The sequence below is a fragment of the Rhinichthys klamathensis genome, unplaced genomic scaffold (assembly GCF_029890125.1).
Source record: "Rhinichthys klamathensis goyatoka isolate OS25496 unplaced genomic scaffold, OSU_Roscu_1.1 h1tg000746l_1, whole genome shotgun sequence".
Classification (NCBI taxonomy): Eukaryota; Metazoa; Chordata; class Actinopteri; order Cypriniformes; family Leuciscidae; genus Rhinichthys; species Rhinichthys klamathensis.
The window spans coordinates 95571-112770 of record NW_026607155.1 but is presented as its reverse complement, the minus strand read 5'-3'; the positions used below and the strand labels follow the sequence as shown (position 1 = coordinate 112770).

The following is a 17200-nucleotide window of genomic DNA, read 5'->3' as shown; positions in this document are numbered from 1 at the left end:
CTTACATAACCATAAACTACATTGTAAAATAAAGTTGTGGCATTGCACGGTGAGGTCACGGGTTTGATTCACAGGGATGCATGAACTGGTAAAGCTTGAATGCAACGCAAGTCGCTTTAGATACTGTAAGAGTGTCTTGCAAATGCATCAATGGAAATGCACGCATACATGCATGTGCTTTTATGTGCATATATATGTGCTCGCCTCACATGGTTTTTGGGCTTGTATGTGCTTGCGCGCCATCGATTATCTGCGTTTTAGCATGTCTAGCGTGTTAGCACGTCTGCATGCGTGTGCTCGTGCATATACGAGCTTAAGAACAGGAACAGAGCGAACTCTAATCTGTTCAAGCACCTCAACAGTTCAACTGTGCCCTTCAACAGTTGTCATTTGCTTCTTCAAATACCTTTGTCATCGAAGAGAGATTAAAAAAAGCCTCAAATGAATGCGAACAAAGGCACAGCAGAGGAGCAACGCAGTGCAAATTGCCTGATGATGAGGTGGCTAATCCCACTGCTAGTTTAATTGATACTTAAAGGCCTGCGATCCGCTCTGAAGTGCTGAGAGGCTACAAACCGCCTCGGCCAAGGTGTGGTAACAGGGTGAGGAACGGCAAGCGACTTCTCAGTCTGCTAATGCTCTCTTGCCTTCCTCTGCAGTCTCTTGCACGTTTGCACTCGTGCATTTTAGGTGCCACTTTAATCACTGTCTATTGTTTTGGGCTTTCTTTTCACACCCCTGTGATACCTCAGACCTTGTCTGCCCGCTTTATACCAGTTGTCTCAGACGGTGTCTTCTCATTCGCAGGGTGGCATGAGTCCAGAGTGTTGTTGTGTGTTGACAGGCAGAGCTGGGCACTATATGGAAATATGCATGCACAAATGAGCACAACGCTTTCGGACAGTGACAAAATCCTTCTGGAAGCAATGCAGTTTGATCAAGGTAGGTTTTGTGGTTCTTATACTTCAAGATATTTCATCTGCAATCGTAATGCCACTTGCAGCACAAAACTGAATGACTGTTGTTTTTTGTTCAAATTTTCAAGCCATTTTGCAATATTTGGCTAATGTCAGATTGCTCAAATAAACCCAAAGATACTGTAATTCCGCTTGGTGCCACTAGTGGCACAATAACTTGCTAAAATAATTGAATAATGTGGACAAATTGCATCATAGGAGCAATTATATACCTTTGGCTGCAAAATAATCACCACGACTCACTCGTTCGGTCGGCAATGCGGAAGTTGCATCCAATTTGTGTTTGTTTGTATTTGAACTTGCAATGCATTCTTCAGTATTTGATCTAGTTACAAGGTTACACAGCATGCCAAGCTCATGGGTTCGATTAGCAGGAAATGCATGAAATGATCAAGTATACCCTGAATGCAATGCATTCTTGCAAATGCATATGTAAATGTACACATGCATGTGTGCATTTGCTCGTAGTATAGCCAAACCTACTGTAATAATGTTTGGCTAATGTCAGATTGCTCAAATAAACCGAAACAGACTGCAATTACGCTTAGTGCCACTAGTTGAGAGCAATAATTGCATGCTTGTTCAACTTACTGAAGGTATTTGTCTTTGTGCATAATGTGGACAAAATGCATCACCAAAGCAATTCTATACTTTTGGCTGCAAAATAATCATCACGCCGTCCTCGTATGGCGTTTGGTGGCCGGAACGGAAGTGGCATCCAATTTGACAAGTGTTTGTTTGAAGGTAAGTCTCTGAAAGAAGCACTCGATTCTCCCTTCCCCTTCCCCCACTCTCTCAACTTCAAGAAGACTTTCTCCCACTAGAATTCTGGAATGATCATTAACCTTTCCTTCTGCCCCCCCTCCCTCCTCCTTGCCAGCCTGTATCTCCTGTTCTGTTTGGTTCCTGGCCCCATATGCCACTTTCCTATTTCCTGGCTGTAGACAGCAGGGAGTAGCTCTATTATCACCTCCACTGAGCTGTCTTTGAATGTGAGAGGCAATTCCATTTCACTTTGCCACGGGGAGGAGGAGGCAGGCGTACTACCCAGCTCACAGAAATTGGCTAAGGGTTCATTTTTATAGACCGAGCGCAAGGACACAGCTTTTCTTCTGGTGTTATAGAGGATTTCGAATGTACTACACTAATGCCATGATTGCTATTGTGAAAATTGCTCAATATGGGTTTTGACAGGTGCACAGATCGAGACTGTTTGTTTGTTTCAGAGAGGTGTCGTTGCATTTGAATATTGCACATCCAGACGTTTATAACTCATATAGTTGATTGATGCACGCACCGTTTTTGAATTTTAACTTTGGTTTGTTTGAATCAAAACATGCTTTATGTAGGTATTTGAACTCGTTACACAGACCTGATTTTGTGCATTGCAGAGGATTTCGAATGCACTACACTAATCCCACGATTGCTATTGTGAAAACTGCTCAAGATTAGTTTTGACAGGTGCACGGATCATGACTATTTGTTTGCTTCAGAGAGGTGTCGTTGCATTTAAATATTGCACACCGAGCCATGATTGATCTATATGATTAATGCATGCACCATTTTTGAATTTTCACCATTTTTGGTTTGTTTTATTATTCCACTGTTTTCTTTACATCAAAACATGCTTTAAGCAAGTATTTAAAGTTGATACGAACTCTTGTTTTTGTGCATCGTTGCATTTCTGAAATATGTCAGACCAATTGAAGTACACGTTGCATTCTCCCCATTGCCAATAGCCCAAGTTGTAGCCCTTCTTGTAGTCAATTCTCTCTTTCAGAGTAACAGTTTGAATTTTAATCTAGTTTGTTAATCTGTCAATAGCATGCTTAAATAATAACACAGACATTTGAAGGATTATGCATTTGAGCACTGAAGCTTGGTGCAAACCACAGTAATGCAAGAATGCACATTAAGCTTGTACAACAAAGACTGCATGCTTGTAATGCTTTGGCTAAACATTTGCGTCTACATTTGCGAACTTATGTTTCTAGCCCAAGTGTCTAAGATTTTTTTCATCCTGGTGCTTTGCAATGGGGTTTTCAGTGTGTGTGTGTTTTTTTTTGTTTTTTTGTGATGCGACAATGCTATTGTATGCATAATGTATACTGAACTGGAATTGTGCGAATGCATAATATTTGCCAGCCATTTATTGTTAAGTTTCGTTAACATGTTTAGCCACACGTTTTTTATATTATGTGCAGTTCTGACAACCGAAAATCAAAACCTGCTAAAACTATATATATATATCTATAGGGATCTGTTTCTTACTGGGAAAAATCAGCACAACACAGAGGCTAGAAAAGTTTTTCTATCGTTTAGGGTCTGGGCAAATATGTTGAAATCCTCTAAGGAGGCTGATGAAAAATGCACCCGCTTCGAGCCATCGCTAGTCTTAAGCTAAAATTGATGTTTTATAAATAATTTCGACCCCGCAAACATCAAAGGCCACAATCACAGCGACTCAGTGATATTCATTTGGCATAAGTCAGTTTCATTTTTCCGAGCTTTTCATCAGAAATGGCTTAAAAAGTATCCTTGCTCTGAATCTTTCATGACTTGGGGCTTGCAGAGGACAGTGGCTGATGTTCTTCACTTGTAGACGTCTGACAGCGCTCGGCAGCATCAACAACAAAATGCTCACAAACCCCCGTTGCACTTCCTGGGTCATACGGCCTAATAAATATTTCAAGGGACTAGCGACACACTGAGCGGCTGATAACAGGTCAGTTGCAGGTGATAAAAGTCGGTTTTAGTTGGGACATTAGGCCTTTTCTTCAGTGTGTGATATTATAGCTTCACCTTCGTTTAGCCCTGTATTACACATCAGTGATTTAGCTTCGCATCGCCTGAACAGTGATATCAAAACCGCTGATCTGGCCAACAGCAGTCACGTTTGAGTTTCGGTTGATGCTAAACTGGCGAATCAAAAGAACATTTATGAAATTTTACTATGTGAACTCTGTTCTGAGACAGTAGTGAGTTGTTGCAACTCCTCACATGAAGCACAGGACTCCAATAGCAATTTATTTCAGTAGATTGGCATTAACATGATGCTAAGCTAATGACGTAATAATCGAATAAACAGTACACTCTTAAGCCTGTGAAAATATGGTTATATGCAGAATATTGATATGGAATATAAATATTGCAGTCGGTATTTATTATAAATGATTTATCCGTGCACATTATTAGTATTATTATTTTTTTCAAAATCATGTGTCAAAATAACTTCCCCTCCCTCTTTCAGCAAAGTCTCTTCTTTTCTCTGATGACGAGGGCGGGGCAACCTGTCACTCACATGAGATCAGCCAATAGCAAACCACAACCATCCAATTAATTCCCCACAGATAAAATCAAGCCCCGCCCTACATTTGTTCTTGTTTGAGAAGCCATTTTACTCTGATATACTTCACAATAGAGAAGAAAAAAAAGACTGTCACGACTTTAAAGGAAATGTCTGTAAACTTAACAGTTCTAGCAGAAAAATACTATATTAATCTCTCTACAGATACAGTGTAAAATACATAACACAAAAGTTGAAAAAGACACTATGTAAATATATAGCATTATATATCCTAGTATAGAGTACAGTGCTTTAAATTTGTGTGTGTTTTTTTTTTAATTCTCTAGAAGAGAGAGGACAACCCTGATAGAAACCAATCCGCTGTTTGGTTTTAAAAATCTTTTAATCAGTATTTGTTTTTTTGTGTGTGTGTGAAATTATCTTGTTTTTAAGTAAGAAACTAACAACATTTAAGTGAGGTTTATGGAAAATTGCCAATGGAGTATGAAATATAAAAAATATTTTTAAGAGAACCAGTCAAAATATTTCGCAATTTTATACAAAGTAAAAATTTCTTGTTTTAGCAATGTTTAAACAAGTAAAAGAGTAAAACAAGACAAAAATACAGATTAAACAAAAGATTTAACGGCATGTTGTTGGAAGCATGATGCCTATTAGGTTTTCGAACAGAGCCAGGGTGTACTCTATTCACTATTAAAATAGAGTAAATGCATGCAGAAGATTATTAATGTAGAAATGTCATTACCTGAGAAGTTTGCTGCTGGGAAAAGTCAGGGAGGTCATTGTTTTTTTCTTCCTTATAGTGGATCATCTCTGGAGCGATTGCCAGAGGGCAAGCTAAAAGTAGAACAAGCCAATGCTGGAAGTAACAGATATTTCTTTATGGGCATATTTTATTAGAATTCTTAATTAAAATGCTAATTAATTTTTGAGTCCATTGGTCTGTTATTGCAGATTATACGGACACCATAATTAGACCAGGTTCAAGTTCAGCAAAGCAATACTGTCGCAAAGTGAACCAAACAGACCCTTTCCTACCTGAAAGGCCACCGTCCTCATTAGCCTTGCTTTTGTGGTGTCAGGTGTGGAAAATAAAGCCAATAAATTGCTCTAATTTACTCTCTCCAATGCACCTTTGTATAAAATAACTTTTATTGATTTACTTTTATTAGGTGCATGTCTTCAATTAACACCTCTTAAAAACTTAAGCAACTTAATGCGTGGCAAAACTCATAAATAATATAATAACAATATCGTAGACTGACTTGAGTCAACCATGAAACGACTCGGGCACAGATAATTGGCCGATGTGGCCACCTGAAATGTCAGGCATCATTTCAAGAGAGAAAGCGTATTTAGAGGGTCAGCAGCACGTATCTGCAGGTAAATCTGGCTCCTTTACTAGGCTGACAAGGAGAACATCGGTGACACCTGAGCAGGAGAGACCTAAAAGGACATCAATAATGAGAGGTGTGGGAGTGCATCTCAGGGGACGACATGGGCCCGGAGTCGTCTGCACAGAGGCTAATAAGGGTTTAAAAGCCACAACTGTCCACAACCCACGCCAGCCCACCAGCCGTCTTTCTCTTCCAAAGAGCTGCCTGATGCTTTGTGACAGGCCTCAGCTGCGACCGCGGGGGACCGGGGCGGTCAGTGGTTATGTCAGCATCAAACAATACAGCCCGCGCCTATTAGAGAGCCGAGGCGTTGATTAGAACGAGCCCTCTCTGAATACTCTCCCAATTCGACAAAGAAAGACGTCATATTTCGGCTTGACTTCTTCGTATGAATTTCATCTGGCATCTGGCAAACAACTTATAAATAACTCAAGGGCCATCTTAAATGCATTCCCATGAAATTTTTAGTGACACTGTAATGTAAGCCACTACCTGTCATGAATCACAAATAACCTCTGCCTCTCGCCGTGTTTACTCTGTTGTCCATCAGCTCGCCGCCTTCCTCTTATGTGCACCAAAGACAGCAATCTCTTCTGACTGGGGCGGCCTTCCCTCGTCCCCGTATCCAGGCTGGCAATAATTTCGTTGTCATTTGCTGTGCGGTGACCACATCATTGATGTGACAGTGCCGGGCATTAGGTAAAGTCCCCAGACTAGTGCTCACTTACAGAAGCTGCCTCGATCTGTCATTGACAGTGATTAGATTAGACCTGGCTGGCAAACACGCTCCTTAGCGACAGGACTTCTTGATGTGTGCGGTCCTTAACCAACCTCTGAAAACCTGAAACTTTTAAACATTTGAGACACTTTAATACAAATCGACTTGAATTTAAGGTGTACAGTTTATCGGTTTATGCATGCCATGGGAATCGAACCCATGACCCGTTTTAGATACAGGAAAGCCTTAATTTGTCGAATTAATTGTTAGGTAATAATATTTCACCCATGGCGTTGATTTGATTTAGGTCACGTCGGATGCATTGTGTTTCAATCTGCTGTTTGGCTTCTTCATCTAGGGCAGTTGTTAGCTTTGCACGGCTGATGAAGAATCAGCGGTCCGACCTCCAGATTGGTGTGATTTATACAAGCTGTTTTCGCAGGTGTTCCTTGGCGACGTGACTTCTTGATTTGTGTGGTCCTTAACCAACCTCTGAAAACTTAAGAATGCAATTTTTGGTTACACTTTATTTTAAGGTGTCATTGTTACAGTGTAATTATACTGAGTAATTGTAAGCAACTACATGTACATACTATAGGGTTAGGGATTGGATTTGGTTGAGGGTTAGATGCATGCAATTATGCATAATTTACTGTTATTACTATGTACATGTAACATACGTAATAAGGACACTGTAAAATAAAGTGTTACCTGTAAGAAAACCGACTTGCATTTAAAGCTGCAGTCCGGCATTTTTCCTCTTTGTCGCCATCTCTGTTCGAAATCTGCAATTGCAGTCATTCGCGGAATTATCAACTTTACGTGGGTTGTAGTTCAACACCCTCGACACGGCACAGCGCGGATGAACACAGTGTTTGAGGAGAGTGTGCAGCTGTCAGCCACCGCTCCGATGTGGATATTGTCATTCAGAATCACAGATTATTCTTTTTGGAAGTATGACCAACATAAGAATTTTCACCGGGAAATGTCATCTGAACTAGTAAGAAACATTCACTTTTGTTCTGGTTCTGACATTGCAGTAAATCGCGCTGATTAAATCTAACAATTGCTTATAAGTTATCATTTCACGCAAAACCGTGCAAAGTAGCTATACTATGTTCTCTAATTGTTAATGTTAACAACGTCAGCAAGCATTGCGTGACTACATCATGTAATGTCCTTCCGATATTATCCTTGTTTTCGCATGGGTCCGGTTGCAGTCTCTTTTTTTCTGTAGCCACTCCGAAGTCCGAACGAAGTCTTTTGCATTTTACAGCGGGTGAGTCTCTAGTTGTCACTGATGATGATCGTCGTTTGAACCTTTCTGGATCCGCCATCAAATTGATAAGTTTAATTATATCAAGTGCTGTGAGAAAAGGCTATAAATCTGTACCTCCAACATCCTCACACGCAATATAGCTTATACTAGCCGAGACTCCTTCTTTATGTGTACAGATGTGACGTAATGACGCAAAGACATGCTCGAATCTCCCGCGGAAATCCACCAGTACCACTAAAATTAAAAATATTATTACAAGCTTACCGTTTTGCATCGAGCTAAGGCAAGCAGATAGTTTTGAACACTGGCTGGTTATGTATTTTATCAAATATGTATTTTGGATAATTTTTAACCCAAAAAAAGCTACGGACAGCAGCTTTAAGGTGTGGAGTTTATCAGTTCATGCATGCCCTGGGAATCAAACCCATGACCTTGGTGCTGCTCTACCGTTTCAGCTACAGGAATACCTTAATTTGTCGAATGAGTTTTAGGTAGCCTAATAATATTTCGAACATAGTTGACGTCGCATGCATTGTGTTTCAATCTGCTGTTTGGCTTCTTCATCTAGGGCAGTTGTTAGCTTTGCACGGCTAATGAAGAATCAGCGGTCCGACCTCCAGATTGGTGTGATTTATACAAGCTGTTTTCACAGGTGTTCTTTAACGACAGGACTTCTTGATATGTGTGGTCCTTAGCCAACCTTTCATATGTGATTTTCAGGTAATAATATTTCGTCCTTGGGTTGCATCAGATGCATTGTCTTTCAATCTGATGTTTGGCTTGCACATCTATAAGCGGTCGTTGGCTTTGCATTACTAATAACTGCCATAGTGGAGAATCTGCGAGAACTTTAAAATGTGATTTTCCGGGTAATAATGCTCCGTCCTTGGCATCGTCTTGATTGGGTTTCAATCTTATGCTTGGCTTGTTCATCTAGGCTGTTGTTGGCATTGCACGACTAATGAAGAATCTGCGATCTGACCTCCAGGTTGATGTCATCTACACAATCTGTTTTCGCATGGCATGCAGGTGAGGCTTTATTAGAGGTTCTTTCAATATCATCACCTTCATTTATATAGTGCTAAAAACAGTAACCAATGATGCAAACTTCTCCTGTAAAGTGTCATTATTCAGCTAAAGTCCAGTGTAAAATTCCTTACAATGGGAAAGCATTTAGTGAAATTAGTTAGAGACGCGACGCAAACACAGCAGCTGCTGGCGTGGGTCAGCGCAGTGTGTTTGTACCCACCTGATGATGGAAAAGCTCTCCATCCAACACAATGACTCCCTGAGGGAGCGGCTGGTCTTACCGTTCCTAATCACGGCGGCCCCTCGGCGATTGTGGCCACTGACTGCGCTAATAAGTGCAAAGTACAGGGGGCTAATGCACAACAAAAGGAGAGCAGAAAAAACAAGTAGGGGGAGAAAAACAAACTCTTCGGGTTGGCGCACGCACGGTTAATTCAACAATAGGGCCTCGGAGCAAAGCCTGTCGGCAGCCCATTAAAGAGAGGAGAAAGGGAGGAAAGGCAAATAATCCGGTAATGAGGATGAGAAGATGGCCGCTCGCCCTGCTGGTAGGCTTCAGGCAAGCCCGTGCATGCATGTTTCAGGAGAATAGATTACTGGACCCCATTGCCCTGTTATAATGACCCTTCTTGTTAGCCTCAGAGATGGAAGCCTCTTCATTAGGACTCACAACAACTCACCTCTGCCTGTATCCCTTTCCAGAACACAGGAGCTGCTTACACCCTTAAACACACGTTTTCTTTGGCTTGCGAATCAGTTGGGACATTATGAGGTGTGCTGAGGTCTCAACTGTGTGGCTAAATATCATGTGCAAGCTAAGAAGATCGCAATATCTAAAATACACACTCTCTCTATAAATCATGTTTTATGTATGTATATGCAGATATGCTGGAGAAAAAACGATATATCTATATATATCCACACACACACACCCACACTTCATCATATTTAATACTTAATCATTTAATATTTCTAGACCCCAAACAGAGGTAGTGGGTTGCAACAGCAGGGAAAAAACATGCTTAATGCAAACAATAACTAAGCATAGAATTGTGGGTTGCACTTTATTTAACAGTACATGTACTTACAGTGTACTTACCTAAGAAAGTACTGGTTAATATAAGGTAACTTCATGGGGGTTTAAGGGTAGGTTCAGATTTAGTTATTACCTAGTTATTATATAATAAGTAGGCTACTATTTATTATTATTACTATAATAAGTACTACATGGGGAACACAACTGCAAAATAAAGTGCTAGTTAGGAAGGCAAAATTAATAGTCTTATCAGCCTTACAAAGAGAGGAGAAAATATTTCCCTTTTCTTTTGTTGTTTACGTCACCCAATCAACTGGTATTTTGGCGCAAATGTATCTGTCACTTGGTAATATGGCTAATACTAAAACAATATTTGGCCCAGTGTTTGATTCTATGTGTTATGCTGTTAAATCACACTTATAGTGTTATGCATTCACAAAATAGTCCGTTTTCTTATTCGGTCTTTGTCAGACTGTTGGGCTCCTGCAGTTCAAGGTATATTAATTAATTTCAGTGTTTGATTTGTTTTAATCAAACATAGTTGAGAACTACTAATTATTTTTAATTAATGATTTTTTGTATATATATCATTTATAATCCGTTCTAATAAAGCTTTGAACCTGATACCGCAATGTTAAGTGCGCGTTCCACTTATTTAAAGGGCCAGAACATGAGAGAGTGTCTCAGACACTCATCAAAGACTTCAGCGTGTTTTCTAATCGGTCGTGTGGAGAGGCAGTTGTGGCAGTGAGACAGGTGAGATGAACTGATAAGAAGAGCCTATTTCAGGCTGGTGATGGAGAGGTCGATGTGACTCTTATCAGATGACCGCTGGGATGCTGACATGCGGCGTGTTACTCTAGAACAGGCACGAGTGAGGGGTGATTAGGTAAAACTTCGAAAACTAACTGTAATAAGCTATTTGATTTGTGAGAAAAACAAATACACGAGAGTAGCCGTCTTGTGTTTGAAAAGCGCACAATGACTAAAATACAATAAACAATCGCAAAATTGCATCTGCAATGCATTATTCCCCCCTCGAATAAAAACGTTTTCTTTACGTGCATTGCATTATAATGCATTGAATAAATAAATATAATATTATCCAGATTCAATTTGCATGCCTTTTAGAGTTATTTATAAGATGCGAATTAGACCTAGCCTATTTTATTTTTTTATTATTATTATTAAAATGACAAATCCTTTCAAGATATATTATAAAAACACATTTCGACAAACACTATGCAGTTTTTGTTTGCAAAATGTGGTTGGTTGGATTGACTCATGCCTGATTTGATTGTTTCGGGCATGTTTTGAAGCGTTGAATGCATAACTTGGAGTAGTCCATCCATATAAAATATTTATATGCCTTGGGACCAGTAAACAGATCTTCAAGAGAAGCCAATATTTCACGCTATAACGCAAACATTTTAGGTAGGGCGCGAGGCGTGTCATTTCAAGCGTTTTAAATAATAAATAATGAAGTTTTCGTGGTAAACCGAGTGACTTCTGCCGCATAGAAATATATTCAGCATGCACACAATGACCTCGAATGGAAGACAATAGGGTTTATTTGCACTACTTAGTGGGCTACTGAAGATTCACACGAGCCTCAATATTCAGAGTATACAAACATGGATGACCAGCAGAAGTGAATACACTGTGGCGTGTAAGCCTCCTTGATTACACTAATTAAGTTCTGTCTAATTAAATTACCGTCACGTGTTAACCAATAGCAAAAGTTGATTCATTAAGCATGCAGACCGAGGACTGAAAAGCAAAGCCTTTTCCTGATTGCAGGCTAGTGTCAATTGGCTAATTTGCTGTCTTGCACAAAGTAGCTCGAGCCGCAGGAAGGCGTTAGTTTTCTCTCGCGCTCGCGTTAATTGCTATTTGTCATCGAGCGATGCAGCTCGAGCGTTGCATCTCGCCAGCTCTTGCGCGCTCCAAGAAATGATTGTGGGCAGTGGCTACCCAAACTCACACGCATCTGAGCTCGCCTTGCAGGACTACCCTATTATATCTGTCGTCGACAACCTGGAGAGAAGTTCACCTCTGAAAAAAAACTCCGCTGGGATGACGAATCAGTCAGAGGCAGACAATTTCTCCGACTCGAAGGACTCATCGGGGGACGTCCAGCGAGGCAAACTCTCTCCTGATCTTGACGGAGTCGCCGACAGTCGTCACACTTTCGATGGATCTGCAGGAGAAAGGTATCTCCTGTCTCAGTCCAGTCAAGTTCAGCCGAGTCCCACCAGCATGTTTCCCTACCCGAGTCAGCATGGACCGACGCACCCAGCGTTTTCCATCGGCAGCCCGAGCCGCTACATGGCGCACCACCCGGTCATCACGAACGGAGCCTACAACAGTCTCTTGAGCAACTCTTCTCCGCAAGGCTACCCGACCGCGGGCTACCCGTACGCGCAACAGTACGGACACGCGTACCAAGGCACGGCTTTCTACCAGTTTTCCTCCGCTCAGGCCGGGCTTGTGCCCGGTAAAGCGCAGGTCTACCTCTGCAACAGGGCCCTGTGGCTTAAATTTCACAGGCATCAAACGGAGATGATTATTACCAAGCAGGGACGGTAGGTGTTTTGCAATTACGGGGATTACTGTCCGCTCTAGACACTATATTATATACAGACATTGAGGTTTTCGTTTTCGAAAATATCTATAGAACAAATTAAGGTAATGAGTCGTGGGAAAATTACATGGAGCACAGCATTATTTTTTTTTCGTTCCGAAAAATCTTTAAGCTTTTTTTAAATTTTCTTTTAGTCTATCCAAAAACAAAAATCCATTGATTTAGGTCAACCTATTATTTATTTTCAGCCTATTGCTAAGTATTATTTGTATATCTTCATATTCTTTGGATTTGTTTTCCAAACATTTAAACCCATTTCATATTCAGGCAATATCCTTTGCCTTTTTTAATCGAAAGCATTTTTGTTTTTCGATTTGGTTTTCAAAGATATTTACATTTGTTTTGTACTGATCCTTTTCGATTTGTTCTAGGCCTATATATATATATATAATTTAAAGATGGCAAACGTTGGTTTGGCTAGGAATTATGCATTGAAACTTGAAATTTGATATACCCCCAGGCGTATGTTCCCGTTTTTGAGTTTCAATATATCTGGTCTTGATCCAACGGCGCATTACAATATCTTTGTGGACGTGATTCTTGCGGATCCGAACCACTGGCGCTTTCAAGGAGGAAAATGGGTCCCGTGCGGCAAAGCGGACACGAATGTAACAGGTGAACAAAATATTCCTCCCCCCAATTTATTTAGTTTTATTTCTAATAATAAAGCAATAATGTTTGCATTATTATTATTATTATGATTATTAGCCTATTATATAGGCTAACTGTTTTGCCGTCGATTTGAATAAGACGCAGAGGAGTTTATATATTATTATTAATAATAATAATGATTTTTGTTGTTGATGGTGTGCTACCTCAGCACTGACATTCCAATCATGATATTTGTGAACAGGAAACAGAGTGTACATGCACCCGGATTCGCCAAACACCGGTGCGCACTGGATGCGTCAAGAGATATCCTTTGGAAAACTCAAACTAACCAACAATAAGGGAGCAACTAACAACACAGGACAGGTCAGTTATTGATCGTTAGATTTGTTAATTTCATTATTTGTAATTTCACTACAGCATCATGCATTAAGAATGCTTTAGGAATATCAAGAATGTTGTGCATTTCTGTGTTTAGAGAATATTGCATTATATTGGATAGCTTTTCGATTGAAAAGTATTGAGTTTCGTTAGGTTTATTAATTCATAATTTTGTAAAATATTAAATTACACTTTCTTTTGTGGTAAGATTATTTTACTTACAAAAATAATGGAAATATGATTAACATATAGCCTATGTTCGTTGTTGTAACCATGTCCATTTTTTCCCAGCCATAACAAAATTGTATTTAAAATAAACAAACCAGTCAATTTACAAATGAGTTAATAAAACATTCAGTAGAATTTAGCTAAATTAGTTCAATGTTGGAACCACGCGTGCGTGCGTAAAGACGCGTGAGGAGATGCTCTCTGACTGTCGTTTTTTCGCTTGAATTCCTGCAGATGGTGGTCCTGCAGTCGCTGCATAAATACCAGCCTCGACTGCATGTGGTGCAGGTGAACGAGGACGGAACCGAGGACACGAGCCAGCCCGGCCGCGTGCAGACCTTCACTTTCCCGGAGACGCAGTTTATCGCGGTCACCGCGTATCAAAATACTGATGTAAGAAATAAAAAAAATGGATTTCTAAAAATTCGGTGGATTTATTGGAAAATTTTCAAAGTGTATAATTTTTTGTTGTTGTTTATTGCAGATCACGCAGCTAAAAATCGACCACAATCCATTTGCAAAAGGATTCCGTGACAATTATGACACGTAAGTTTGAATTTTTTTTCTTATGTAAATGCATGGTCTGACACTTTCTATGTAGTCAGGGTTAATTATATTAAAGATTATTGATTGAAACAAATTAATTTAGATGCACATGCCTGAATATAGCCTGAGCTTCACCAAACCATATCGTGTATTTGTGCGTGCGCATTTCTATTTCTCAGACTTAAAGACCACAGAACAATAACAAGTGCTCATATGTGGCATGTGAATATTATAGCAAGATTAGGAGTCGTGTGTGCAATTGTTTTATTTTAATCTGTGCATGTGGATAAGAGTACTTTTTTTTTTTTTTTTTAAGTGTCAGTCAAATCACAAAGAAAGGTTTTATTGACTCTGAATTCCCATTGGCCGGTGTAGCTATTAATCAAATGTGTGTGTTTCTTATTTGGCCTGGCTAATCTCAAGACAAATATATCTTAATTTCTATTCACAGCATCTAAACAGAAACACATTAGGTTATTTTAATAATTGTAATATTTATATATATCACTCTAAAAAATGCTGGGTTGTTTCAACCCATATTTAGGTCAAATATGGACAAATCCAACCGTTGGTTTAAATTGTTTAACTTTAAATGTTTAGCACAAACATGGGCTGAAACAACCCAGCATTTTTAAAGTGTATTAGTGCAACGTGCATTTTGATTGTCCGTGAGTGCTTATTTGTTAATTTGCGCAATTACGCACAGAATGGAAAATTGATATGTGAGCAGCATCGTTTGCACATTCGCAACGCTTTATTTACGGTTAGCTACGCATCTCATATGCAACATTAACGTGTTTGTCCATCATCTTTCTCCAGTGTCTACACAGGGTGCGACATCGATCGGTTGACGCCGTCCCCGGGTGACTCTCCACGCTCTCAGATCATGCCTGGCGCAAGATATGCCATGACTGGTTCTTTCCTGCAGGACCAATTTGTCAGCTCGTATGCCAAGTCCCGCTTTCACCCTGGCGTCGGAGGCGCTCCTGGCACGGACCGCAGCGTCCCACTTAGTAACAGCTTGCTCTCCCCGCAACAAACCGAGGACACCACGGTGGCCTCCCCGCAGCGATGGTTTGTCACCCCTGCCAACAACCGACTGGACTTTGCCGCCTCGGCATACGATGCTGCCGCGGCTGCTGATTTCGCCGGTAACGCGGCCACCCTTCTGTCGTACGCAGCTGCCGGAGTTAAAGCGCTGCCCTTGCCCGGGGCCGGGTGCTCCAACAGACCCCTGGGGTATTACGGCGAGCCGCCGGGGTGGGGCACCCGCACACCACCGCAATATTGCAGCAAGTCCAGCTCTGTCCTGTCGTGCTGGCCGTCCAACTCCGTAGGGAGCAGAACGAGCTCCTCCAGTTACCTGGTCCCTGGCCTCGACGACGGAGACGCCATCGCGCCCGAGAGGTCACCGCTAGGCGGGGCAGATGAGTCCAAACCCAAAGACCTGTCCGAATCCAGCTGGATAGAAACCCCGTCCTCAATTAAGTCGATCGATTCGAGCGATTCTGGGATTTTTGAGCAAGCCAAGCGGAGGAGGATTTCGCCATCTGCCACGCCGGTTTCAGAGACATCGTCTCCATTAAAATCTGAAATGTTGACGCCGAGGGAATGCGAGAAAAACTGCTCCAAGGACATCGGCTACTACAGCTTTTACCCCCACAGTTAGAAACTCGGAACAACTAATGCATGGCTCGTGTGTTCATAAGGATTCACAAGTGACTTACAATCTATTTAAAATGTGCTTATTTATTGGTTTATTTATTTATTCATATATCCGGCCGATCTCGGTCGCCTCGTTCCAATGACGTCATCAAACGCGTCGCGTTTTTAACGGAAAAAACTTTGACACGAAAGCTTGAGATGTTTTCGTTTCCAAATGACATTTTAAGGTTCTAACTGTCAAACCTATTGTAAGTATGAAAGTAACTGTACATAACTGCATTTATCTATCCATTTGTGATTTTTCTCGTTGAACGTTGATGTACAATATAGAAAACCGGATTAGGTTTAGCCGATATGTTTAATGTACTTAGAACTGTTCATTCCTTCGAATAGCTACATATATTAAATATTTTGATGTTTGAAAAAATAAGAATACAACTTATGTAGGTTCCCGGTTATGACAGAAAGATGGATCTGACTGAATTGGAAGTAGCTGCTTACCAGTTGAAGAGCCCGCCAAAAAGAGTTCCTCTGACAGGAAATAAATATGGCGGACACGTGTCTTTCAGAGGTCGTTTTTTTTTATGTGAGCTTATATTGATGTTGCCTGTCCGTAAATATCATAGTTCGTAGTTTCATTTTGTGAATGTTGTTGTAAAGTTTTCAGAACGTATGTTTTTAACTGCACCAGCGTAAATCCCATTACCTTTTTTGTAGTCAAACATAGACTATCACTTCACGTATTACAATTACTAACCCAGACATTTTCATTTGTATTTCATGGGCTGTTTTCTCATGAGAAAATACGCGAGTTAGGCCTGCTAATGTGAAAAGGTAATGTAATTGTGGTGTGCTTAATTGCAATAAATATGACAGAATGTGAAACCCGGGTGAAGTACACAGGATTCCAACTAAGCTGATTTCAAAACCAAATATTTCTGTTCTATTTTCCTCAATCTGTCTTAGAGCAGTATATATAACGATAATGCCAGTCACAATGTGAATTTTGTTGCCTGTGCGATGCATTTTCATAATAAAATGTAGTCATGCAATGCGACAAATAAGCAAATCGCCCATGAACAACCTTTTTGGCAGTTTTCTATTGGTTTCTTGTTTAATTCGACTGTCATTTTAGATGGGGAAAGGCTACTATTACAGTAGTCCCAAAGGTAAACAAATCAGATGCTTAAAGTATCAATTTCACTGCATTTAACAAAATATCAAACCAAGTGGCATCCATACCCGAAAAATGATTTCAGATTATAGCCTAAGAGATTCAAGATGGTAGCCTAGTATTTGGACACTTTCTGATTGTTAGATCAGATGTTAGTGGTCAACTACACCTATGGTTATACTCTCAAGGATATCAGGGCCAGAAATTAAC

The 17200-nt window shown here is 40.5% G+C and overlaps 1 protein-coding gene across 1 annotated transcript; it reads left to right on the top strand.

Moving 5' to 3' along the window:
* Positions 1-11403: 11403 nt before the first annotated feature.
* On the top strand, positions 11404-16377 carry tbr1b (T-box brain transcription factor 1b). The gene is given in 7 exon segments (XM_056242702.1): positions 11404-11695; positions 11698-12328; positions 12848-13002; positions 13241-13362; positions 13840-13998; positions 14090-14151; positions 14971-16377. Coding segments are annotated over 7 exon segments (2025 nt in total). The 5' UTR covers positions 11404-11649; the 3' UTR covers positions 15821-16377.
* Positions 16378-17200: the final 823 nt, after the last annotated feature.